The sequence below is a fragment of the Choloepus didactylus genome, chromosome 18, assembly GCF_015220235.1.
Source record: "Choloepus didactylus isolate mChoDid1 chromosome 18, mChoDid1.pri, whole genome shotgun sequence".
Classification (NCBI taxonomy): domain Eukaryota; kingdom Metazoa; phylum Chordata; class Mammalia; order Pilosa; family Megalonychidae; genus Choloepus; species Choloepus didactylus.
This window is the reverse complement of record NC_051324.1, coordinates 2,245,945-2,273,597: the sequence shown is the minus strand read 5'-3', so window position 1 is coordinate 2,273,597 and position 27,653 is coordinate 2,245,945. Positions and strand designations below refer to the sequence as shown.

At 39.5% G+C, this 27,653-nt stretch overlaps 1 protein-coding gene across 1 annotated transcript in view; it reads left to right on the top strand.

Annotated features, from left to right (window-relative positions):
• ULK2 (unc-51 like autophagy activating kinase 2) overlaps positions 1-27,653 on the top strand; it is a 91,467-nt gene that overhangs the window by 24,288 nt on the left and 39,526 nt on the right. Inside the window, exons 10-14 of the mRNA XM_037808290.1 lie at positions 3,130-3,212; positions 11,413-11,460; positions 11,798-11,883; positions 17,049-17,220; positions 27,256-27,316. Of these exons, the coding sequence (XP_037664218.1) occupies positions 3,130-3,212; positions 11,413-11,460; positions 11,798-11,883; positions 17,049-17,220; positions 27,256-27,316 (450 nt within the window). The remainder of the gene's footprint in view (positions 1-3,129; positions 3,213-11,412; positions 11,461-11,797; positions 11,884-17,048; positions 17,221-27,255; positions 27,317-27,653) is intronic.

Genomic DNA, 27,653 nt, shown 5'->3' with positions numbered 1-27,653 from the left:
AGCAGGTTGTGTATATCAGGCTCCTTGAGCACTTAACGTTTCCATGTGTATTTCCCAAGCACAAGGGCACTCACTCATGTAACCATCTTAAGTGCAGTTATCAAGCTCAAGAAATTCAACATTGATATGCAGCTTACAGTCTATATTCCAATCTTTTTCATATGTCTCAGTAATGTCCCTTTGAGTCTTTTCTCCTCCTTTGCTAGATCCCATCCAGGATCATGTATTGCATTTAATTGTTATTGTCTCCTTAATTGTTCTTTTTTTTTTTTTAGTTGTGTGAACACACACACAACATAAGCTCTCCCGTCTCATCCACTCCCAAGCACACCATTCAGTGGGATGAATCACATTCACATTATTGTGGTAACTTCACCCCCTTCCATTAGTAAAACTCTCCCTTCTCCCCAAATAGAAACCCTACATCCATCGTGCATTAACTCCCCGTTGCCCCTGCCCTCCACCCCTAGTAACTTGTACTCTACTTTTTGTCTCTGTGAGCTTGTATGTCCTCTGATATTTTCTTTGTAGTTAACCTGGGGCCTAAATTTAACATCCTAGATCTTTAACAATCCCATTTGCTTTGAAACCAACTTAACTTTAATAGTATACACAAACTATGTCCCTATCCCTCTCTGTTCCCCCACCTCTGCGTAGCTCTTGTCACAGATTACATGTTTATACATAGGTTTATCATTACATTTTATACATTTTTCTTTTAGATCCCTTAGGAAGTAAAATGTGGAGTTACAAACGAAAAGTATAACAGTACTGGCATTCATATTTAGTACAATTGTACTGGTATCTATATTTATGCATGTTGTTATCATCACTGGAGATCTTTGTTTCTTCATGCAGCTACAAACTATTGTGTGTTGTCCTTTCCTTTCAGCCACTCTTCAGCATCTCTTGTAAGGCTGGTCTGGTGGTGATGAGCTCCTTTAGCGTTTATCTGGGAATGTTTTAATCTCACCCTCATTTTTTTTTAGGTCATTTACTTCTCTTCTTTTAATGCATTTTTAAATTGTGAACTTTCACATGTATACATAACAGTGATCACTTTCAAAGTGTGACTTAACAAGTAGTTAGCAAATTTCAGAGACTGTCATGGGTCACAGTTCCACAACTTCAGCTGTTTACATTATTGTAAAATATAGCATACATACAGAAAAGTGTTAACTTTAGATGTCCAGCTCAACAAGCAGTTATATAGGTAATTTCAAAAATTGTGGGTTCCAGTTCCACATTTTCAGTTTTTTCCTTATTATGCAAGATAGGATATATACGGAAAGGCGAAGACTTTTAAAGCTCAATTCAGCAAGCGGCTATAGAGCAAATTTCAAAGGATGTTGTGGGTTACAGTTCCACCATGTCATTTACCTCCTTCCAGCTATTCCAACACCCCAGCATCTAAACAAATACATTTATATAAAGTTTCAGTATTCATAGACTTTCGTTAAATCTCATCTTGTTTGCTGCTACCCCTTCCTCTCACTTAATCTCTTTCTCCATCTTCAGGGGTGTCTAGGCAGTGAGCACCCTAACTTGTTCATATTGAAAGGCGGTGTTGACAGTATGGAGAAGGGAGCCACATCTGATTATTGTTCTTAAAGAGGCTGTTGCCTCTGGGATTTAGGACTCTTCTGGCATAGGAACACCCTGGTGGATTTAAGTTTTTCCTGCTGGTTTTAAGCAGCTTTTGTCTTGACTCAGCACTCGCCCTGTTACTGCCGCCTTTCAGCTGTTCTCTGGAGCTTTGAGAAAGGTGTTTCTCCAGTTTTTGCTGGTGATTCAAAGCTTCTGTGGGGATGGAGCCCTGACCTGCCTTACTCTGCCCTCTTTATCAGGAAGGGCTCCCAAAAATTGTGGTGGCCCTTTTTTAATAGAGAATGCTAAGGCTGAGCCCCTGATCTTGGGGTTTGCCCTTATGAAGTTTGTTACTGCAAAGGAGAGGCTGAGCCTACTTATAATTGTGCCTAAGAGTCTCCCCCAGAAAACCTCTCCTTTGCTCAGAAGTGGCCTCTCTCTCTAGCTAAACCAACTTGGCAGGCAAACTCACTGCCCTCCCCCTACATGGGACCACTCCCAGGAGTGAAAAATCTCCCTGGCAACATGGGACATGACTCCCAGGGATGAGCCTGGACCAGGCATCGTGGGATTGAGAAAGCCTTCCTGACCAAAATGGGGAAGAGAAATGAAACAAAATAAGGTTTCAGTGGCTGGGAGACTTCAAATGGAGTCAGCGGTCATTCTGGAGGTTACTCTTATGCATTATGTAGATATCCCTTTTTAGTTTTTAGTGTATTGGGATACCTAGAAGGAAACGCCCAAAACTGTTGATCTCCAGCCCAGTAGCCTTGACTTTTGAAGACGATTGTATAACTATGTAGCTTACACAGTGTGACTGTGTGATTGTGAAAACCTTGTGGTTCACACTCCCTTTATCCAGTTTATGGACAGATGAGTTGAAAAATGAGAACGAAAAGTGAATAATAGGGGGGTGGGGAATGGGACTTTTTTTTTAATTTAAATTTTTTGGATGGGATGTTTTGGGTGTTCATTTTTACTTTTATTTTTATTTTTATTTTTATTTGTTTGGAATAATGAATGTGTTCAAGGGCTGTTTGTGGTGATGAATGCACAACTCTATGATGATACTGTGAACAATTGATTGTACACGGTGGATGATTATATGGTATGTGAATATCTCAATAAAATTGCATGGGGAAAAAAAAAGGAAGTAAACCCTGCCAAACATCAGGTAAAAAAAAAAAAGAGAGAGAGAGAACTTTACTATTAGTGCAAGGTTGAAATTGTATCAAAACTCAAAACACACACACTATTGTCTGTGTGTGTGCTGTGCTTTATTCCTGCAGATACACTCAAACAAGAATGATACATACAAGAATACAATATAAACAAGAATAATAAACACAATATAAGAATCTTCTCAAATTGATGCTGGTTCTCAAAGGCAATTGTTTACTTGTTTGTTTATTTTTTTTTTTTCTTTCAAGGTATAAGGCTATATGGTGATCTTCTTGGTATAAAATATAGTATTTGTGAAACTGCATATACATTTTTGTTTACCATAATGAAGGCAGAAGTCTTTTTTTCTCCTTTCTCCAGTATTCCCAGAGAAACATCACCTTATTTGGCAAATCTCCTTTTGGGTTTGCTTCAGAGAAACCAGAAAGATAGAATGGACTTTGGTAAGTAATATTTTCAAGTTTTATGTTCCTTCTAAATTTTATTTTGATATATTCTGAAAGATTTCTTTAAAAAAAAAACACTATAAAAGGTCCAGAAGAAAATTAAGTCAATTTCATTTGTCATTCTAGCTTACATATTTTTTTCTTTCTTTTTAAAAAAATATTTATTGGGGGTCTACTTATTTACCAGGTATCAAGACACTAATAAGCAAAACCCTTGTCCTCACGTAGCATACATTCTAGTGGGGAGAGACACTATAAAACATTATAAATTATAATTATGTAGTGATAAGTTCTGTGGAGAAAAATCAAAAGGGAGCAAAATGGGAGTGGGTGGGGTGGGGATTGAAGTTGTAAAGAAGGTGGTCAGAAAAGACCCAGCTGAGAAGGTGACACCTGCACCCAGACTTGCAACAGCCTTGAGGGACTGAGCCCGGGGGGAATCTGTGGGGACAGGTTTGTAGGCAGAACAGACCCCAGGACCACTGCCCAGAGCTGGGGGAAGAGCTGGAAGGCTCTGGAAGGACTCAGGCCTTGGACCATGGGGAGATGGGGGACCGCCAGTGGGAGAGTGTGAGCAGAGGAATAATGTAGTCCGACTCAGGTTTGTAAAAGGACCAGTCTGGCTGCTGTGTTGAGAATAGACTGTGGCAGGGGCCAGGGCAAAGCTGGGAGACTAATTAGGAAGCTGTTGACATCGCCCAGGGGAGAGACGACATAGCTTAGACCCGAGGGAGAGTAGTGGGGTGGGTGGTGGGAAGTAAGTGGATTCTGGATCTTTTTAGAGGTAGAGGCAGCAGCGTTTACTGATGGATTGAATAGGAGATATGAGAGAAAGAAGGCACAGGGTTGACTCGAGAGTCTTTGGCCTGAGCGGTGGAAAGGATGGAGTTGTCAGTTACAAAGATGGGAAAGACAGTGAGGCTGGGGCAGGCTCTGGGGCGAGATGAGGGGTTTAGATTGGACTTGTTAAAGTTCAGATCCCAATTAGACGTCTAAGTGCACTTGGATTTCATGGGAGAGGTTTAGGCTGGAGTGATATTTGGAAATTGTCAGCCTGTGGGTGATGCTTATTAAATTTTTATTATTTTATGATTATTTTCTATTGTACCATTTAAATTCCTTTACTGTTTTTTTTTCCCACTATTTTCTGAGTTATTTTCATTGTGGTTCTAAGGATTGCAATATGTGTCTTAACTTATCACAATCTACTTCAAATAAGTACTAATTGAATTCTAATAAAATACAGAAACTTTGTTCTATTATGACTTCATTCCCTTCTACCTTTGTGCTATTATTGTCACATACATTATGTATATACATGCAACAAACATAACACAGCAATGCAGGGTTATAACTGCTGCTTTATGCAATCTTATGCCTTTTAAAGAAGTTAGAAGAAAGGGGAAAAAATATATTTATAGTGTCTTACATTAACCTCTGTATTTATCCTTTTTGGTGTTCTTCATTTCTTGTGGATTCAAATTACTGTCTGGTGTCATTTTTTTGCTCCAGTGTAATTCCATTCCCTCCCTCCTTCCCTGTGTATGTACAACAGCTTTGTAAGTCCAACAGTACAGTTTTAAAATGATTATTTTATGCAGTTATCTCTTAAATCAGTTAAGAAAAGAGAAAAAACACATTTATTCTGTTTTTTATAATTATCTACGTAATTCCCAGTGTCCCTTATTTTCCCACGTGGATTTGCGTTACTGTCTGGCTCCCTGGATCTTCCTGTTAAATTTCTCGCTGGTCTGCTGGCTGTTGCTCGCCCCAAGCAGGATTAAGACCTCATGCTAGCTGCAGTGTGGCCTTTTCCTGATTACTTGCCACTGAAATGACTTGGTTTTGGCAGTGCCTGTGGTGTGGAATATTCTGAGCTTTTCTTCAAATAAACTCTGCTCCTCCCACCCCATCTTCAGAACTTCTGCGGGGTCCGCAGCATCACCCCACGGACCTGCACAGCCTGGAGCCGCTAGGGAGAGGACAGACAAGCATAGCCCCAGGCCAAACGCCAAAGTTTTATCGAATTTTCTTAGTTTGCTGTATGCCTTTGACAACCTTCAGTCTTTAAATGGTTGTGGGTTCTTTTTTTGTTGTTTTTAAAATTGTGTTCAATTTTCTTATTGCTTTTGGGGAAAGGATTTACCAAGCTATTCGCTGAGCTATTTCAAAACTCCCACCCCCTCCCTGCTGCTTTATGAGTAGCATTTAATTCTGTGAAATTGGATGAAGTCTCCAGGACAGCCGCTGTAAACAGGGAAGAGGTCTGGGGCCGGAGGGGCACCGGGAAAGGAGACTGGAGGAGCCGTCAGCGAGGTGGGGGGAGAGCAGGAGTGGTGTCCTGGGGGCCAGTGGAGCACGGGGTGAAGGACTGGGTGCCGTGGGGCTTCAGCCGAGGATCCACCGAGCAGCAGTTTCCGTGGAGGGGGAGGAACAGCCAGAGAGAAGCCAGATCAGGAAGGGTTTTTATTTTTTATTTTTAAAAATTTATTATAAATAATTTCAAGTGTATATGAAAATTCCATATACTTCTCACCCTGATTCAACCATATCAGTATTTTGCCATACTCGTTTGATTTATCCTCTTTATTATTTTCTCCCTTCCCTCCTTTTTTATGTTTTGGTTGAAGGATTTTAAGGGAAATACTAGATGTTACGACATTCACCCCTCAAAGTTTCATCTAAAGAAATTAAAGCTCCACAAAATATTGCCATTTTCTTACAAAGTCACCAACTACCATTATCACACCTGAAAAAAAATAATTCTTTAATATTTTCTAATACCTGTCTATGTTGTAGTTTCCTGCTTACTTCCCCAAAGGGTCCCTTCATGTTTGCTTTGTTTGGATCAGGATCCAAACAGGGCAAACGCTGCCTTTGGTTGTTGTGTTTCTTAAGACTTTATTCTAGCCCACGCTCTTGCTGTATCGCTGCTTTTTTTCTTATTCCCATGCCACTGACTTGTTGAAAAACTCAGCAGTTCTTCAGATATTCCACATTTTAAGTTTGTGGGATTGCTTCCCCTAGAGGCTGTTCCTCTCTCCATGGTAAAGTTAGATCTAAAGATTTGATAAGATTCAGTTTTAACTTTGTGGCAGGAAGAGGTGGCGGTGGTCGCCCTGATCCCCTGAGTCTGGGAGTGGGTTATCTTGCCTGGCAAGAGTGAATTAACGCTGCAGAGGGAAGGAGGGTGGCTGGTTAGTTTTCTGAGAGGTGAGTAAATCACCTGGATCATCTGGGCGGGTCCAGTGCTTTCACACCGGCCTTTAACGGTAGGGGAGGCGCTGCCCCCGGGAGCTGCAGGGCCACTGCTGACCCCCTGGGCTCAGCCAGAACCGGAAATGTGTTCTTTCAGGGGCTCCAGCAGGAGGCTTCTGGCACCTTGGTTTTAACCAGGCGAGCCTGGTGTAGACTGGCGAGCCGTCAGACTTCTTAACGCCAAAACTGTTAAGATAATGGTCTGCGTGCTTTATGTGTTAAATTTGTGTTAATTAGTTGTGGCTGCAGTTGAAAACCATTGCATTGATCCTCTGACTGGACTGCTTTTGGGGAGAGCCCGGTCAGACTTGTTTTAAGAAGGGGGACATCAAGTGCGTTTGTGTGCTGGTGGGTACAGTCCAGAAGAGAGGGCGATTTGACGTTGCAGGAGGGAGGGGAGAATTGCTGGAGCCTGTCCTTTTGGGTGGTGAGAGGGGCTGGGGTTTAGGGTGTAGATGGCAGATGTTGATGATTTCCGAGCCTTAGACTGTCACTGCATTCCTGGCCCTGCTGCTTTTTTCACTGTCCTTGAATTTGATTTGGTATTTTATTTAGGGTTTTTGCACTTATGTTAGTAATTGAGGCTTGCTTTTAGTTTCTTTCTTACCTTCTTTTTTTGTGCTGTCCTTGTCCAGTGTTATTGTCAGTTTGCTTTACATTCTCTTTAATCTGGGACAGTTTAATATTGTAGAGATGTTTCAGGCTGTGAAGATTATCTTTACAATCAATTGATTGAGGTATAATTTGCAATAAATTGAGTAAGTCCCAAGAGGGAAATTAATTGGTTCCTATGGTGACGACAGTGTGGTGCAGCCTCGTTGCTTTATATTCTCCCAACACTGGGTATGGTCAGTCTTTTAAAGTTTAACCATCTGATTGGTGAGTAGTGATCTTTTATTGTAGTTTTAATTTGTACTTACCTGGTGGCTAAAGATGTTGAGCATTTTTTCCTGTGCTGTTTGGCCATTTGTGTATCTGTTGTGAATTGTCTGATCCAGTCTTATGCCCATTTTTTATTGTTTTGTTTTTTCTTTTACTGTTTGGTTGTAGAAGTTTTTTGTAACTTTTCAATACAAGTTTAATAGTGTCTTGAAGAGCAAAGTTTTGAATGATGATGAAGTCCAACTTACCAATATTTTCTTTTATGGTTAAAGTTTTTTATGTCCTAAGAAATATTTACCTACCCAGGGTGTTGAAGATTTTTCTGTTTCCTTCTAGAATTTTATAGTCTTAGTTTTTCTGCTTAGGCATGTGGTTTGCTTCTAGTTAATTTTCATTTCTGATGTCAGGGAAGGGTTAGGTTGTTTTTCTCCATGGATGTCCAGTTGTACAAGCACTGAGGGTGAAGTCTGTTCTCCCGTTGATCTGCCACTGTGCCTTTCCTGAAAACCAGTTGGCCGTGGGGGTGGGGTCTGTTCCATTTGTCCATTGGTCTGTCTTATGACAGAACCACATTATCTTCTGCATCTTTTGAAATGGTAATTTTCTCCTTCATTCTGTTGATATGGTAGATTATATTTATTGATTTTTGGATATTAAATCAACCCTACATTCCTTAGCTTGCCCTGCATGGGTGTGAAGCATTATCCTTTTTATATATTGCTGGATTATATTGGCTGAAATTTGTTTTAAAGAACTTTGATATTTCTGTTCATGTGGGATATTAGTCTATAGCTTCCTTATACTTGTCAGGTTTTGGTGTTTGGGGTGTGTTGGCCTCTTAAAATGAGTTGGGAAGTGGTCCCTCCTCTTTTCTGGAAGTTTGTGTAAGATTGGTGTTCTTTCTTCCTTAAATGTGTGATAAAACTCACCTGTGAAGCCTCCTGGGCCACAGGGCCTTACAGCCCGTTTGGTTTTGGTTTCCAGGTCTTTGCTGACCTCATAAAACAAGCTGAGATGCCTTTCTTCCTCCTGTGTTTTTTGGAAGACTGCGTGTATGATTGGAATTATCTGATATTTAGATGTGTGATAGAATTTACCCATGAGACCTTTTGGCCCCAGAGTTTTCTTTGTGGGAGGACTTTTACATGAGTTAGATTTTTTAAAATAGAGTTGGGCTAGTCCATATTTTCTGTTTCTTCTTGAGACAGTTTTGGCATTTTGTATGTTTCGGGGAATTTGCTCTAGATCGTTGAATTTATTGCACAAAGTTGTCTATAATAAACCCTTATTATCTTACTAATGAAAGGCTGTGTTATGATATTCCCGTTTCATTTCTAATACTCGTAATTTCCTTTTTTTACCCTTGCTCAGTCTAGCCAGACGTTTGTCAGTTATATTCATCTTTTTATAAAACAGTTCTTGGTTTTGTTGTATGGTTTAACTGTTTGACCATTTTGAAATGCATTGATTTCTGCTTATATTTTTATTATTTCCTTCCTTTGGTTTTTCTTTGTTTTTAATTTGCTGTTCTGTATTAGATTCTTAAAATGGAAGCTTATTATCTTTGATTTTGAGCCTTTCTTCTTTTATAATGCAAGCATTTAAAGCTAAAAATTTCCCTCTAAGCACTTTAACTTATCACAGTCTATCTTCAAATAATATTTACCACTTCATATGTAATGACAGAACTTGAAACACTGAATATTCTAGGGATTATCCAAGTTGTGAAGGCTTTGAAACTGGGCCCCAGCAATTCTTTGGGAGAAAGTTTCTTGGCCATGTTTGTTCTTGTCACTCTTACGTAAGAAACAGCAAGACTCGAGAATGACTAGAAACACCGTAAGACATATTTAATGAAAGTGCTTGTCAAACATCCTGAAATTTTTAGAAAAACATGTTTGATTTTTCCTATATTAATAGTTGTAAAAGTAACAGAGATTTTGCAAAAGTGTATTCCAGAATTTTAGTCTGTTTAATGTATAAAATGGAAATCCACATAGGCTTTCAGAGTACGATTTAACATGTTGGAGAGCAAATTTCAAAGAATGTTATGGGTTACAGTTACATAAGTTCAGTTATTTCCTTTTTGTGAAGTATAACATATATACAGAAATGTGATAACTTTCAAATTATGATTTAGCTATAGAGCAAATTTTGAAGCATGTTACATGTCACAGTTCCACCATGTCAATTATTTTCTTCTAGCTATTCTAGTAGCCTAGAATCTAAAAAGTGTATACTTATATAAAGATTTGGCATTCATAATCCTTTTTAAAATCCTGTCTTGTCAGTTGCTATCCCTCTTTCTTGTTTGATCACTTTCTCAATCTTCAGGGTTATCTGGGCAGGGACCACCTAATTTGTTCATGTTGAAAAGGGGTGTCGACATTATGCGGAAGGGGGCTCCATCTGATTGACCACATAGGCTGTTTTTTTCCTCTTTTTTTATTGTAGAATATAACATATATACATAAAAGTGATAACCTTCCAAGTGCAATTTAACAAGTAGAGAGCAAATCTGAAAGAATATTGTAGGTTACAATTCCATAGTTTCATTTGTTTCCTTATTATGAAATATAACATGGGTGATGTACATACAGTGCTCGTTTGACTGATATGTGCAGCACCCAGTGCATAGTGCCTGTTAAGTTCTTAGTAAGTGATGGCTTTCATATGGAGTAGAAAACGAGAGTAAATATTTGTTTTCTTAAGGTTCTATAATTGGAATGAAATGTCAACTCATGTAGTTGAAAATATTTTTCTGGGGGTGAAATTAGTCTGAGAGTTCTATAACCACAAGAAATATGGATCAGTAGTGAAACAACATACTCATGGACAATAGTTTAAAACTATTGATCAGATTAAGTATTTATGTCCATCCTATACCATAACAAGGGATTTGGAAGGTGGTTTTGGACTATTTGCATGTAGTTAGCCCAGAAGTTTCCTCCCCATTGTGTCTTTCGTAAAAATCAACATTAAAAAAATCTTACATATGAAACTAGAACTTATGCATGTGTGCATATTGATTTTCATTCTAAAAAAGTACTAAAGTGGAAAACATTTCTTTCTGTTCAGAGCCCTCATCATCTCTATTCTTCAGCCAGTCCTTGTGAGTGACATTTACTCTTGAAGGGTTTTGAGAATTTGTTTTAGTGACACTCATGGGATCATTCAGAGTAGAAGATAATTTAGATTACACTTGAGTTGCGCTTGTTTCTGAGCTTGTGCTACCTGACCTATAGCTCCATGTTGGTGCTGTTCTCCTGGTCTACCTGTGACATCCAGATATTGCAGATAGCTGGAAGACTGAGACTTGATAAAGGAGATTATCTTTGTGAATTTTTAAAGAAATAATGAAATACCTTAAATATACCAGCAAGTAAAGAGAGTAAAATAATGAACTCACATATACCTACCTACTGGTTTATCTTTGACTGATTAGCAGATTCTTTAAGTTTTATCCCTTGTGGGTAAAATGTGTTTGTGTGCATGTGGTGGCTATTAAAAAAAAGGAAAGTCAAGTGATTTTATTATCAAAGGAGTAGAAAACAAATTACTTAATAGCTGAAGAAATTAAATAAAATTAATTGAATTTCTTAAACTGTGAAACCAGATGCAAAAATATTTCTTCTGGGCTAGAAGAATATTGTACAAAGCAGCCAAGACGTCCTCTTAGGAAATTGAGCAACAACAGCCATGGTTCACAGTGTCGTTGGCAAGAGCCTGGTGCTCACTGTGCTCCCCTGGGAAGTCTCCTTGAGGGTGGCCTGAAGTGGGGGGCACTTCCCTTTCAGAAGCCTCAAAGGGGGTGTTTCAGAAATTCACGACTATTATTTTACATTTCCCATTAACATTCAATTATGATTGCTTTTTATAGTTGCCTTATAAAAATAATATGCTTTTACATTTAACAGAAATAGAGGCTTTTACATTTAAAGGAAATACAAATTAATAATAATAATTTAGGACCTAATAATAATAATTTAGTTGAATACTTTGAGATTATCTGCTATTCAAAGTTAATTTGAAGGTTGATTCTCATTTTTCATTACAGAAGCATTTTTTAGCCATCCTTTCCTTGAGCAAGTTCCAGTAAAAAAATGTGAGTACCCATTTCTTACATTTTTACTTAAAGAATGAATTCATGGTTAAAGAATAATTAGCATTTTATCTTACAAAATTAGTTTTTTACTGTGCTTCTCAAGATTTCATTGAGCTTTTATTAGATACCTGTAATTGTGTTTATTTAGTAACAGTTGTTTTTCCTTTCAAATCCAAGCTGAAATGTTTTTAGTAATTGCTGCATTTTTAGTTTTGTCCATGGAAGTTGTAATAGGTGAATGCCAGTTTTGGTCAGTGCAGAGATACAGTAGTTCTGACAAGTTTTCCTGTTGGATGACAAAGCGATATATGCCTGCATCTGCATTTTCTTCCTCCAGCTTGCCCAGTTCCAGTCCCCGTGTATGCTGGTTCCGTCTCCGGAAGCTCCTGTGGCAGTTCTCCGTGTCGCTTTGCCTCCCCACCAGTGAGTTCTGGTTGAATTAAAACAATTTCAGAGCTGATGCTGTTGTGTCTGTTCACCAGTGGAGCCTGCAAGTACACCATGAGTATTCTTCTTATCGATAGCGTTCACTGAAACAGCTGGGTTTAGGGGAGAGCGTATGGCAGGTCGTGTGAGCCTCGTTGTTTGGCTGTAACTAGGTTACATTTCAGCAAGAAATGTCCCCTGAACAGTGAGGAAGTACTGCTGCCTTTTTATGCCCTGTGGGGTTTTGGTGATAATACTCATAGACAGGGAGTACCCATTATGGGTGGACAGACAATAAATTTTACCCAAACGTCATAAATATCAACTTGGGTGTTTCCAGTGGTGGCAGAGTGACCTCTGGGCTTGATTTCATTGGCTCAGGTTCTCTTGCTCATGCTTACTGGCCCTTCAAGATTGCTGCCTTTCAAAGCTCTCCCTGCCTGTGAAGTTCCCAAGCCATTTCCCCCAGGGCTGTCTTCCTCTTACCTGAGTGCTTCCCCGGACCCTGGCAACTTCTGACCACTTCTTCCTCCTCCTCTCCCCTCCCAGGATCTCACCTTGCACCCTTTGTACTTTTCCAGACTGACCCTTCCCCACATCTCACTGCAGCCTAGGAGGGTTGTGAACTCGAGGCTTTTCCCAAGCAGAAGGTCAAGGGCTCGTGTCAGCTATTGCGGGTGTTTTCCAGATTAGCTGGACAGATATGAATTTGTTGAATTCTGCTGGCAGAAGGAGGGGAATCCACTAAAGGGGGCAATTGTGTGATTAGCCAGTTGAGGCAGCTCAGGTTTCAGAGCATGGACTTAGGAGCTTGTTCATCCCTTTAATATTAGCACATTAACTGGGACAAGTGACTTAATCTCTTTCCGCCTCAGTTTTCACACATGTAAAGGGAGTGTAATTTGCCTACTTGATAGGATTCTTTAAGGATAAGTGAGTAAAGCCGGCATCCTAGAGTGTCTGTTGTATATTGAGTACTCAGGAAGTGGCAGCTGCTATTATTATTTTCCAAGGAAACCAACAGCTAAAGCAGTTGCTGAAGAATCTGTCGCAAAAAGATGAGTCCTAAAGCCAGCAAAAGTCCTTTCAACCCTGGAAAGTCAAAGCAAGCAAAAAGCAGATGTGCTAATAATAAGACTCACATTACATTCCTGTGAATTTTAAAAATTAAGAGGGAGAAAAAAAGCTTTGTATATTGTCTGTTTCAGCCTGGAATATAAAGCACTGGGGAGGGAGGGATGCAGAGGAGGTGTATAGAGATGGAAAGACCACCAGCTTCATTGGGAGTCGGGCAGACCTGGCTTCACTCCAGCCCTGCTGCTTGCTTGCTGTGTAACTCAGGGCGGTTAGCAGAGCTGAGCTGTAACCTAGTTGCAAGGCTGGTTGATCTTGGCTTGCAAGGTGTTCGTGGTGGTACATGGAAGGTGCCTGCCAGTGGTAAGTATCGGGTACGTGGTAGCTAGTGTGATGATGTTTACATTTGATACGATGTGTCACATCACAGGAAAAGCAGAGCTTATGCTAGAGAAAGGAACATTGGGGAAGAGTCAAATCGTGGGAGAGGTTGGGAGGTGAGAATAAAGGCACCTGTGGGATGGTAGAGGGACCAAGGCATTAGAAAAAGAGGGGCCAGTGGGAGGGATGTTGAGCTGTAAAGAACTTTGACTGGAGAGAGCGTGTTGGGGTTTTTGTTGAGGGGGAGCATTGGAAAGGCAGAGCAGAACAGGAGCTGGCTAGGGTTGTGGAGGAAGAGAAGAGAATGAAATACTAACAGAAGTGAGGAGAGGTACAGGAGGGATGGGCATATTTAGAGGCTAAAAGCATGGGTGGAGAAACCATTTTTAGAAGGCCTTTATTAAAAGCTACTACTTGAAGTGAAAATGAAAATAGGAAAGTTTGTGTAATTTCCAATTAGTGAGATTAGAAAGTGTATTTAACATACCGGTCGCAGGATGATTTCCTCCATGCGTCCCATTTTCTTCCATCAAAGGTTGATACACACAGGCATGCATAATGTATATATAACATTCCTGAGCAAACATCCAGCTGCTGCTTTATTTCAGAGAAATCTTTAAAAAGTTAAAAAAAATAACCAAAAAAAACCCAACAATCCATCCACAACCAAAACTAAAATCTCTCTTTTAATTATGCTATTGGCTGTAGGTTAAGTGGTATTTAGATAGTATCTCTTCACCATCTATTCATGTCATAAACACTTATTGAATGCCTACCTTGTGTGAGGTTCTGTTCTGGTTTATACTAATGAGTAAGATGACAAGGTCCCTGACAGTAAGGACGTTTTAATTTAGTTGTGTGGAGAAGAGGCAGGTAACTTAGTCACTATCAGAAGTATGTGCATATATATCTTTGTAGGTGGGAACGTGGATGAGGGACATCAAAATCAGACCAAGATAATTAAGTTAGGTAATATTGTCTATAAAAATGTGTAATTTTGAAGTAAGTTTATTGTCACACAATACTCATAATATGAAGACATTTTAAAAAGAGGGTAGTTCTTTGAAATAAGCTATCCCAAGATGACCATTTTTAGGGTAAAACTTCCTTAGGTATGTAGATTTTATATACTAATTTGTAGAGTGTTAAACATGTATAGTAATATTTCATATCTTAAAGGGAGAAGAATGAAATATTTAGTGTATTCAAGTCCAATTTTTAAAAACATGGGGATATTTTCAGTTCTTTTATAGAAAGCAAAAACACTAGAAATTATGAAAACATGACATTCCAAACGTGAATTAGATTTGTATGTAGCAAAAATGTTGTATTAGTAAAACTATCAGGTATTTTTAGTTTCAGTAAAATATTTTCTTCTCAAAAATAAATAAATAAATAAATAAATAAACCAGAGCAGGGCCTCATGGAAGGCTTCTCCCAGGAGGGGATTGTCTGAGCCGAGTTCTGAGGAGGGACCTGGCGAGGTAAAGAGGTCAAGGAATGGTGTTATGGGCAGAAGGAACCCCGTGCCCAAGGTCAGGGGAGTGCGACCTCCCAGAGGAACGCTCCTCTGTGCTGCCCAGGATGGCGGCCTAGCGCCCCAGGGGTACTTAAATGTGTTAGAATTAAATGGAAGTTAAAATTCAGTTCCGTAGTCACACTAGCCACATTTCAGGTGCTTGGTAGCCGTGTTTGGCTGGTGGCCACCGCGTCGGACAGCTTGGATGTCACACTTCCGTCATCGCAGGAAGTTCTTTGGGGCAGGGCTGCTCTTAAGTAGCTCCGAGCTTTTGTAGCATGGAGGAAAAATAAAGCTAGCGAGGAAGATGGAGGCTGTATCTTGATGGGTTTGGGGTGCTGAGCCATGGAGTTGGAATTTAATCCTTAAAACTATGGGGAGCTATTTGAATGATCTTAAGTGGAGGAGTGATTTGCTCCACTGCATATGTTAGCTAGATTCTTCCAAAAGTAGGGTAGAGAGAGGCAGAGAGCAGAGAGGTTTCTTTACTAGAGGGTTTTTGTTTTTGGTTTTGTTTTGTTTTTGTTTCGTTTTGTTTGAGAATGAGGGTCTGAACTAAGGGCGCAGTAGGAGAGGAGAAGAGGAGGGGCCAGGTAAGAGAAAGGTAAAGAGCACAGAGTGCAGATCATGGAGATTGGACTTGGGTGTTAGGGAAGAGGGACAGTGGTGACAATGGATGGATGATGGTTGAAGCAGTTTGTAAAGGAACTTGGGAAAAGCAGTTTTGAGCATAAAGATGATGAGTTATGGGTACAGGCACGGGCATGTTGTAGAGGCCAGTGAACACAGGCGTCTGGAGCTCACCGGAGAGTCAAGACTGGAAGTGGGAGTTCGGGATCTTTGCCATGTGGTGGTGGCTGGAGGTAGGAGAGAGAGAGTGGCCACCAGGTGAGGAGTTCGGGGCCCAGGGGGAGCCTTGGGGAAGTCAGTGCTGCTTCTCATCCTCAAGGGGCACATGAGGAGCAGGAGCAAAAGCAAGAGAGTGGGGTCACCGAATGAAGGGCAGAGTGCCGGGACAAGGGTCCGCAGCACAGACCTGACGGAGAATTCAGGTAACTTAGGGAAGGAGGAGGTCTCCCAGGCTTGGCAGTAGAAACCTGGTGGCAGATAGCCTTGTTAAGCTTAATAAAGCCAATTTCGTGGGAGGGTCGAAGGCAGAAATTGGTTGATGGTGGATTAAGGGATGCATCGGAAGTGAGGAATTTGAGTCTATGAAGACTGACCATTTCAGGAAACGTTGTAGGAAGTGAAGAAGAGAGAAAAGATGGTAATTAGAGAAGGTTGCAGGAATTTGAGGTGTGAGAAAATTAAATATGTGCATGTGCAGAGGGGGAAAAAGGGCACAGTAAGGGAGAGAGTGAAAACATCAAGAGCAGAAGAGTTTGATGGCTGTCCCTGAGTTGTGGAAGAGAATGGGGTGCAGAGCACGGGTGGGGGAGATGGCTGTGGATGCAGACAGCTGTAAGTAGTGGGGGGGGGGGGGCATTGGGAAGGTTCCTGCCTAAACACTGGAAGGGGAGTGTGGGGTTAGGTACAGAGAATCCCACTCAACTCGACTTTTTTTTTTTTTTAGCTGTGTGACTTTGGGCCAATTACCTGATCTTCTGAGCTCCATTTATTTATATGTGAAGTAGGTTCAGAGTAGGGCTGCCGAGAAGAATAAAGTTGGATGATAAGTGGGCAACCCTCGGTGTCTGGCCCGTGACTGATGCTCAGTAATGTCAGTCCTTCCATCTGCCCTTCCCTCTGCTACCTGGTGGCAGGAAGTCTCATCCAGAAATGATGAGGCTTTGCACCTGATTTCATTGCACAGAGACATTCAGAGGAACAGGGGCAGGGAGTCGAGTGCTTGGATTTAAAGAGCATTATGCAGTAGTTTTCCCCTTCTTAAATAGAGGGAATCGTTAGACAGGGTAAGGGGACTTAATGAAATAAATGATGAGGTTCACTGTTTTAGAAAATCATTGTATAATCAAGACATTCAATTAGCGTTGTCAGTGTCCTTATGTAAAGGCATCTTTAAACTGTGCTTTTTTAAGGGAAAGATTTTCCAAAGAGACACTTGTGAAATCTTAGATGGAATTGAACTTTATGCCCAATTTTATGGAAAAAAAAATACCTTAATCAATGGCTATTCTGACTGCATTTGGTTATTAGCCCCGTTTTAATTTTATGTTGTTAATTTTAGTCCCTTCCAGATATGCAGCATATTCAGGAAGAAAACCTATCTTCCCCACCATTGGGCCCTCCCAGCTATCTACAAGTGTCCAAAGATTCTGCCAGTGCTAGTAGCAAGAACTCTTCCTGTGACACGGACGACTTTGTTTTGGTTCCACACAACATCTCGTCAGACCACTCATGTGAGACACTTTTGTACTTGTACACATTATGTTTCTTAGTTTTCTAGATGAGCCTTTTTTTTTTTTAACCTGTGTTTCACACTCTCTTGTTTAGGGTACCTTTTCAATGGGGATTTTATTTAGTTGTTTGCATTCTCAGAATTATATACTCATTTTTCTAAGATTTGCTCAGTCATCTTCCATAAAATGTTAAGTTTGGATTCTTTATGTAGATGGAAATTATAGGAAATGATCTCACATTAGTTAAATTGTATCCAAACAGAAAGGAGAGAAGCCAGTATAATGGCAAAATTAACTTTAGGAAAAGGAATTCAAGGAGTAACTGATTTGGGAAAAAACCTAAGAGTTGAATCTTAAAAACAATCTGGGTGTCCTTCAGAACATAAGCTGAGGAATGTGCACCGTCAATATATAGGAAGGATTTTTATAAAGGAACTAGAAACTACGTTGACTAAACGCAGTGATCTTTGGAACACTGAAGGATACCAGCCAGACCTACAAAAAAGAGAAGGTAGGCAGAACCATTACAAAGGAAGGAACCATGCTTTGGTATTGAAGGAATAGTGTCAGAAGAACTGGAAGGTTGCTCACTTTGTAGTTTAATGGTACCGAGTGTTGACTCTGTGCAGGTGCTGATGGTGGAGGAGGTAGTGTCAGAGGTCTGTTCAGCTGCTTGTCAAGTACCTGTTTAATTTAATCCCTGCTTGTGCTGGGCTCCGTGCCCTATTCCCAGACCAAACACCACACACACGCGAGGTCTTCCAGCTGGGGCAGGGAGGATCCATGCACCACGGTAGCAGGACAGCTGGGAGTTTCCTTAATTCATCCCATATGGTGGTTCCATTTCTTTAAAAAAAGTAACAGACTTTTTAAATGATGAAATATTTCAAGCAAAATAACACAGGAGATATCCAGGTAACCTGCTATCCTGATTTTATGTATGTCAACATTTTGCCATATTTGCTGCAGATTTCTTTTTTAGAGAAATACAATGCTTTGGGTGCAGCTAAAGCACTTTTCCCTTCTGCTCTTGTCAGAGATGTAATCTTCCTGTAGATAGTTCTACGCTTCTGCATACAAAATGGAGTATTTTTGTGTTTTTAGAATTTGTGCCTATAGTTTGCTCTTTTTTTTTTTTAAAGAATGAGATAAACTCATATATCGATAATGGGGCACACACCAAGGTACATGTTAAGTAAAGGCAGAGACGGCTGCAGAACGTTACTGTCTGAGCAAAAAAGTAGTCTTGCAGTTTTCTATGGTTTGCTTTTTTATTCATACTTTTGATATGTAGCCAGACACATGTCTAGATATGTTGTAGTATCTAAATTTTATAGTAAAAATGAACCACAGTTTATCCATTTCCTTACCAATGCATCCTTGGGTTGTTTCTGCCTATTCACTGTTATCAAATGCATTATCACAGATGTCCTTGTGCTCATGTGCCAGAATTTCTTCCAAGTAGATACCCTAGATATGCGTGACTTCAGCGCGATAAAATATCAGTGCGTGTAAGTTGGGGAAAAGGAGCAGTGGCTGCCATGCTGCCCCGGTGATGTGGGCGTTGTGTAGCGGGCGGGTGGGTGCTCCTGCTGTCGTGTTCTTCAGAGCTCCCCTGGGTGTTCTTGGCCGTTTTTCACCATATATAGCTTAATTTCAGTGTGGCAGATTCTACAAAACACCCCGTTGGGGTTTTGATGGGAATCACGTTAACCCTGTTGAGGGACAGTTAGGCTATGTGTAATATTGTATGGTCTGCTCGAGAGCGTGTGTGTAGGTTTCTCCATGTACCTAGGCTTTCTTTAATGTCTTTTGATAAATCCATTTACTTTTCCACTCAAGGGCTCTTCTGTGCCCTTTGTCTTATTCTAGTTATCTTTGTTTTTTTTGTACTGATGTCAATGTCTCTTTTTTTATTTTTATTTTTATTATTTAAAAAACTTTTTCAACACTGCTCTTGTCCAGGTCTTTGTCTTTTCAGATCCAGGGGCAGTTCTCAGTCCTCGTCTTGATGTAGCCCCAGTGTGGTCGTAGTTGACCACACCCTTCTTTTTAATTATTAGAAATGTGTTACTGGGAAATATACCATACATACAAGATATTTAAAACAGCTACACAGTTTTAAAGTAGCAGTATGACAAATGTCTGTGTATCATTCTCTGATTTTCCATCTTTTTGTCTTAATGCTCTACCTTTAGGGAAATTTCCTTAACTCTTTTTCTAACATTTCTATTGAGTTTTTCATTTATGCTTTCATATTATTAATTTTCAGAAGTTCTTTTTTCCCCTCTGAGTGTTGTTCTTGTTTCAGGGTGCAATTTTTTCTTGCTTTATCTTTGAGGATATTGATGGAAGTTGTGTTTTTTTGGTGTGGGTTGTTTTTTTGTTTGTTTTTAAACTTTTCCCTGCACAGTATTTGTGCCGGTTTGAATGTATTGTGTCCCCCAAATGCCATGTCTTTGACGTCTTGTGGTACAGACGTTTTGGTGCTGGTTAGATTTGCTTGGAATGTGCCCCACCCAGCTGTGGGTGATGATTTTGATGAGATGTTCCCATGGAGGCTTGGCCCCGCCCATTCAGGGTGGGCCTTGATCAGTGGATCCATATAAATGAGCTGACTCAAAGAGAGGGAACTTAGTGCAGCTGTGAGTGATGTTTTGAAGACGAGCAAGCTTGCTAGAGAGGAACGTCCTGGGAGAAAGCCGTTTTGAAACCAGAACTTTGGAGCAGACGCCAGCTGCCTTCCCAGCTAACAGAGGTTTTCCGGACGCCATTGGCCATCCTCCAGTGAAGGTACCCGATTGCTGAGGTGTTACCTTGGATGCTTTGTGGCCTTAAGACTGTAACTGTGTAGCGAAATAAAGCCCCGTTTTATAAAAGCCTATCCATCTCTGGTGTTTTGCATTCTGCAGCATTAGCAAACTAGAACAGTATTTCTTTCTTACAGGTAGTTTTTTCTTTTTTCTTTTTTTTTCCAATTTGTTTGGGACTCTGGTTTTCATATTAGATGTTTTACTTGAATGTCTAGATTGTTCTTTGCTCCTAATTAAGAATGGAGAGTTAAAAAGTTGTTTGAAAGCCCTGTATGTGGGTGAGCCTCTACGTTGGGTGACATGGCTGGGCCGTTTCTTTGGGGTGTTCATTTTTGGGAAGCCTGCTCAGTTCCCCAGAGAGACTCATCCAGTCTTCTGCCTAAAGAGAATAGACCTCATACCATTGCAGGGAGAAGGGACAAATGGGAAAGGCGGCTGGCGGTCTCAATAGTCAGCACTTAAAATTGCACTCAGTATGCCCCCTCCCCACTTTGCCCACGGTGGTGGCTTGGCCTTTAGGGCCTTCCACTCACCCTTGTGTCCTGCAGGCCAGAGGCTCTTCCTGTCCTCTCCCAAGTGTAAACATCCCCCCTCTTGCTGGAGTGGGGTAAGGGCATTGCCACAGCTGCACAGCTGGGGAAAGGATACAGAATGTTAACTGCTTTTAAATAGTCTGACTTTTTTTAAATGCAGTTTTATTGAGATATATTCACATACCATATAATCTATCCAAAAGATACAATCAGCGGCTCACAGTATCGTCATATAGTTGTGCATTGATCGCCACAATCAATATGGAACATTTTCATTGCTCCAAACTGGAGAAAAAAATAAAAAAGGAAAGAACACCCAAAACATTCCATACCCCCTACTCCCTCATTATTTATATATTTTTTGTCTTTATTTTATTACTCATCTGCCCGTACATTGGATACATTCACAAGGTTTTCACAACCATGATAAAAGCTATATAGTTATACATCAACACCATTCATTACCAAAAGTTTTCCCTCACCCCAAACAAAAGCTCTGTACCTATTAAGCATTAACTCCTCATTCCCCACACCCCACCCCAGCCTCTGGCAATCTGTATTCTAATTTTTGAATCCTGTGAAATTATTTGCATATACTAATTAGACAGGTGAAATCATTTGTTTGTCTTTTGTGTCTGCCTTATTTTACTCAATATGATGTTTTCAAGGGACATCTGTGTTGTCACATGTATGCTTCATTCTTTTTTACAGTTGAATAATATTTTGTATGTATACACAGCATTTGTCAATCCATTCTTCCATTGGTGGACACTTGAGTTGCTTCCAGCTTTTGGCAGTTGTGAATAATGCTGTTATGAACTTCAGTGTGCCAATGTCTGTTTGATTCCTTGCTTTCAGTTTTTTTTGGTATATGTCTAGAAGTGGGATTCCCAGGTCATATGGTAATTATGTACCTAACTTTCCTAGAAGCCACCAAACTATTTGCTGTACTAGCTGCACCATTTTATATTCCCACCAACAGTGTGAGGGTTCTTTTTTCTCCACACCCTTGCCAACACTTGTTATTTTCCATTTTTTCAATAGTAGCTATTCTATAGGTGTGAAATGGTATTTTGTGGTTTTGATTTGCTTTTCCCTGATGGCTACTCAAAGTTCTGTACCTTTCCATATGAATTTTATGATTGGCTTTTCCATTTTGCAAGGAAGGGCATTGGAATTTTTATTGGAAATGCATTGCATTTGTCAACTGCTTTTGATAGAATTGACATCTTAACAATATTTAGTCTACCAGTCCATGAACATGGAATGTCCTTACAGTTATTTAGGTTTTCCTTGTCTTCCTTCAGCAATGTTTTGTTGTTTTCCATGTGCAGGAAGTCCCTTACATCCTTGATTAGATTTATTCCTAGGTATTTGATTCTTTCAGTTGCCATTAGAAGTTTTTTTTCTTGATTTCCTCTTCCCATTGTTCATTACTAGTATATAGAAACATCACTGATTTTTGGGTAGATTTTGTACCCCACCATTTTGCTGAGTTCACTTATTAGCTGTAGTAGGTTTGTTGTGGACTTTTCAGGATTTCTATATATAGGATCATAACATCTGCAAATAGGGAAACTTTCCCTCTTCCTTTTGCAGTTGTATGCCTTTGATTTCTTTTTCTTGCCTAATTGCTCTTCTAGAACTTCCAGTACAGTGTTGAATTAACAGTGGTGACAGTGGGTGTCCTTTCCTGCTCTTGATCTTAGGGTGAAGCTTTCAGTCACTCACCGTTGAATATGATGTTAGTTGTGGGTTTTTCACATAAACCTTTTATCAGGTTGAGGAAGTTTCCTTCTATTCCTAGTTTTCTGACTGTTTTTATCAAGGTGGGATGCTGGATTTTGTCATTTGCCTTTTCTGAGTTAAATGAAATGATGTGCATTTTTTTCCTTTATTTTATTAATATGATATGTTAATTGACAAATTTGTTGAACCACACTTGCATTACTGGGGTAAGAGCCACTCGATTATGGTATATAATCCTTTTAATGTGCTGTGGATTCAGTTTACTGGTATTTTTTTGAGGATTTTTGCGTCTGTATTCATGAGGTATGTTGGTCTGCAGTTTTCCTGTGGTATCTATCTGGCTTTGGTATTAGGGTAATTCTGGTCTCATAGAGTGGATTGGGAAATGTTCCTCCCTCTTCAGTTTTTTTGAAGAGTTTGAGCAGGATTGGTGTTAAGTCGTCTTTTGAGTGTTTGGTAAAATTCACCAATGAATCCATCTGGTTCTGTGCTTTTCTTTGTTAGGAGGTTTTTGATTGCTGATTCAATCTCATTACTTGTTGAGATCTTCTGTTTCTTCTTGGGTCAGTGTAGGTAGTTTGTGTACTTCTAAGAAAGTGTCTGTTTCATCTAGTTACCAAATTTGTTGGCATACAATTGTTCAAAGTATCCTCTTATACTCCTTTTTATTTCTGTGGCTTTGTTAGTAATTTTCCCTCTTTTATTTCTGATTTTAGTTCTTTGTGTTTGCTGTCTTTTCTGTCACTCTAGCTAAATATTTGTCAATTTTTTTGATCATTTCAAGGAACCAACTTTTGGTTTTGTTGATTCTTTCTGTTTTTTGTTTTTTTTTTTTTAATTTTCTATTTCACTTATCTCCAATCTTTGTTGTTTCCTTCCTTCTGTTCACTTTGGATTTGGCTTGCTCATTTTTTCTAGTTTCTCCAGGTGTGAGGTTAGGTCTCTGTTGAGATCTTCCTTCTTTTTTAATGTAAACATTTAGAGCTATAGATTGTCCTCTCCCACTGCCTTTGCTGCATCCTGTAAGTCTTGATATGTTGTGTTTTCGTTTTCATTTACCTGGAGATATTTCCTAATTTCCCTTGTGATTTCTTCTTTGATCCTTTTGTTGTTTAATTTCCACATAATTGTGAGTTTTCCAGTTCCCCCATTACTGCTTTCTTGCTTCATTCCATTGTTGTCAGAGAAGATGTATTTATGATTTTAGCATTTTAAAATTTATTGAGACATATTTTGTGACCTAGTATATTGTCTATCCTGGAGAACTAGCCATCCTGGAGAATGACCCACGTGCACTAGAGAGGAATGTGTATTCTGCTGCTGTTGGGTGAAGTCTTCTTTGTATGTCTGTTAGGTCTAGTTGGTTTATAGTATCATTCTAGTCTTCTCTCTCCTTATTGATCTTCTCTGTTGGTGTTCTATCCATTATTGAAAGTGGTGTATTGAACTCTTTTTCATTGTCATACTGTCCATTTTTGCCTTCAAATCTGTCATTGTCAATATTTGCTTTGTATATTTTGGGGCTCTGCTATTAGGTACATGATATAGTTATTGCTGTTTATATTTCCTTGTGGAATTGACCCCTTAATCAGTAGATAGTGTCTTACTTTGTCCCTCTTAACAGTTTTTCAAGTAAAGTTATTTTACCTCATACTTGTACATATACCCTGGCTTTCTTTTGGTTCCTATTTGCATGGAATATTTTTTTCTTCCTTTTACTTTCAACCTACTTTTGTCTTTGAATTTAAGGTGAGTCTCTTCTGAACAGCATATAGTTGGGTCATGCTTTTATATCCATTCTGCCATTGCCTGCCTTTTGATGGGAGAGTTTAATCCATTTACATTTATAGTCACTACTGATTTGTAGAACTTTGTTCTGCCCTTTTATTATATGGTCTTTGTATGTCTCATACCTTTTTGTCCCTCAATTCTTCCATTACTGCCTACTTTATTTGTTTTTTATAGTGAACCATTTCGAGTCCCTTCTCATGTCTCATATTTTTTCAGATATTTTCTTTGTGGTTACCATGGGCTTACATTTAACATCCTAAATCTATAACAATCATGTTTAATTTAATACCAACTTAACTTGAATAGCATATACAAACTATGTTCCTATATCCCTCTATCTCCCTACCTTTTTGTAGTACTTGTTACACGTTGTATCTTTATACATTGTGTGTCCAAAACCATAAATTTATCATTACTTTTTTTAATATTCATTTTATTGAGATATAGTCACATACCACTCAGTCATACAAAACAAATCGTACATTCGATTGTTCACAGTACCATTGCATAGTTGTACATTACTTTTTATGTATTTGCATTTTAGAACCTGTAAGAAGTTAAAGGTGGAGTTACATACACAAAATACAATACAATGGTACTGGCATACTTAATTACCCGTGTGGTTACCTCTACTGGAAATATTTATTTCTTTATGCTGCTTTGATCTACTCTCTAGTGTCCTTTCCTTTCAATCTGAAGAACTCCCTTTGGCATTGCTTTTAGGGCAGCCCTGGTGTTGATGAACTCCCTCAGTGTTTGTTTATTTGGAAATGTTTGAATTTCTACCTGATTTTTGAAAGACAGTCTTGTATAGAAAATACTTATCGGCAATTTTTTTCTATTGTCACTTTAGATATATCATCCCACTATCCTCTTGCTTCCTTGCTTTCTAAGGAGAAATTGGCTCTTAATCTTTTAGGACTCCTTTATACATGGCACATTGCTTTTCTCTTGCAGCTTTTGGAACTCTCTCCTTTTCCTTGACATTTGACAGTTTGGTTATAGTGTGTCTGGGCATGGCTCTCTTTGAGTTTATCCTCTTTGGGCTTCTTGTGTGTATATATTCATGAATGTATATATTCATTGTACATTCAGTACAATGCTGTAACTGTGTTCTATACCTCTGAGGAGGATGGCTTTGCTAACAGAAAGAAACACTATTTCATTGAATATTCCTTCTTCATCAGTAGCTCCAATCTGCTATTGAAACCCTCTAGGGAATTTTTTATTTCAGTTATTGTGATCATCAACTCTAGTATTTCTGTTTGGTTCCTTTTTATAATTTCTATTTTTTATTCAGATTCTTACTTTGTTCATATACCATTTTCTTGATGTCCTTAACTTATTTCTCCATGTTTTCTTTTATTCTTTCAGCATGTGTAAGATCATTTTTAAAAAGTCTTTATGTCCCTGGTCTGGTGTTCTTCATTGATTGTTTCTCATGTTTTATCTTGTTCCTTTGGATGGGCCATCAATTCTTGTTTCTTTGCCTGTCTTGTAATTTTCTGTTGCATGCTGTTTATTTAATATTTAGTCCCTGAGGTTTCTGTTCCTTAAGTTTGTATCCAATTAGTGATATGACAGAGATTTCCTTGAGTTCCAGGAGGTGACAAAAACAAACAAATGCAAAAAAACACCTTTCATAGTCTTTGCAAATTGGCTCTGTGTTCAGTGGTGTTCTCCATCAGAGTTCAGCCCTCCTACCAAGAATGTCAGCCCAAGGCAAAAGCCCCGGACCCTCTCAGTCTTTTCTGAGCATGCATCTTGTCCTGGTCATGTGCTTGCTCATGGCCTTCAGAATGTCCCCTCTTCTTCCTATGAAATAGACGCCCCCTCCCTGCCCAGGTGCTCTGTTGTAGGTATTAAAGCTGGCACACCTTTGTCCTTGGCCACTTTGGTTGGATCATTACGTACATTGAGTTAGCTGTCTACGAGCTACCTCTGTGTGCAAGGCAAGTTCCCAGATAGTGAGCCAGAAACGAGAGTGTAGTTGACTTGTACAGGCTGCCACCGGATCGATTGGCTCAGACATACACGCACCCCAAAATGTGCATAGGGGTTACTTCTCTCCCTCATAATGAGACCGGGGTCCCCCCCTGAGAGCACAGGCTGGCCCCACAGTGACCCGGGGAGTGGGGGGGGAGAGGCTGCAAGGGTACCAGGGGCTTTTTCTACTGTGTTTAAGTTACATTTTATTGATTCTGAGCTCACCCAGTTTAGTACAATGCTGTAACTGTGTTCTAGACCTCTGAGGAAGATGGCTTTGCCGTTTTGGTAGTTGTCCAGAGATACCGTGAGGGAACAGAGCCCTGGATCATCTCCTGCTGCCGTCTTGGTCGACCCGGCCGTGTCCCTTCGGTTTCTTTTAATCTGTACGTTTCTTCTGTGTTTTTTTGTTTTCTTAGCATTTACTTGTTGAAGAAGCTGTGTCATTTGCCTGTAAAACTTCCCATTCTGGGTTTTGCTTATTAGACTAGCCTGATAGTAATTTAGTAAGTTTCTCTGTACCTTGTATTCAGGTTTGATTTGGGGGAGGGCACAATACTTCAGAGGTGACATTGTGTCCCCTCCATGGCATCACCGTAGGAGGCACTTAGTGTCTGCTTGTCTCTTTTTTTGTGATAAGACCTGATTTAGGTGTTATCAGCCTGATTCATCCATTTTAAAATTCCCTGTTGGCTTTTCACCTAATAGTTTGAGCAACATTGGTGATCGTTATCAAGATCTAGTGTTTCATTAGGGGCTGCAAAGATAAATTTTATGATTACCCTTTCTTTTATCAGCTGGAATTCTTTTATAAAGAACTTTCCCTTAACAATATTTGATTACCCTGAGGTAACCTTATTTCCTTTTATTTACCAGATTTCAGGATAATGAGTTGGTTCCCCGGCAGCCTCCAAAGGCTAATGGTAATTGGTTTTTAACAGATCAGTAATGAATGCACATATTTTAAAAATACTTGATATGTTTCAGTTTATAGTCATTATTCCTTTTGGTGTTCAACTCGTCCCATCCTTCACTAGTAGGAGCCCTTCAAGGTGACTCCTGTGTTCTGTTGTCACAGCTGATCTTCCATGGCTTCCTTGCTTTCTGGTGTTTCTTAAACAAGCATTATAATGGAACTGATGACAGGTTTCTTTTCCTTTTAGATGATATGCCAATGGGAACTGCTGGCAGACGTGCTTCAAGTGAATTCTTGGTGTGTGGAGGGTATGTTTACATATATTTTACTGAAGGAATTTTCATATTATTTTTGTGAGTGAAGTTACAGAACTTTATGTTCTGATTCCAAGATTTTTGTCATTTTACAAATTACCATTTCTTTTGCTTCTTTTTGTAATAGAGAAGTTAAAGATTTACAGAAAAATCATGCATAAAATATATAGAATACAGAGTTCCCATATACCATCCTATTAACATCTTGCATTAGTGTGGTACATTTGCTGTAATTCATGAAAGAACATTTTTATAACTGTACTATTAGCTGTAATCCATCATGTACAACAGGGGTCCCTGTGTTGTACAGTCCTATGTGATTTTTTCCCTA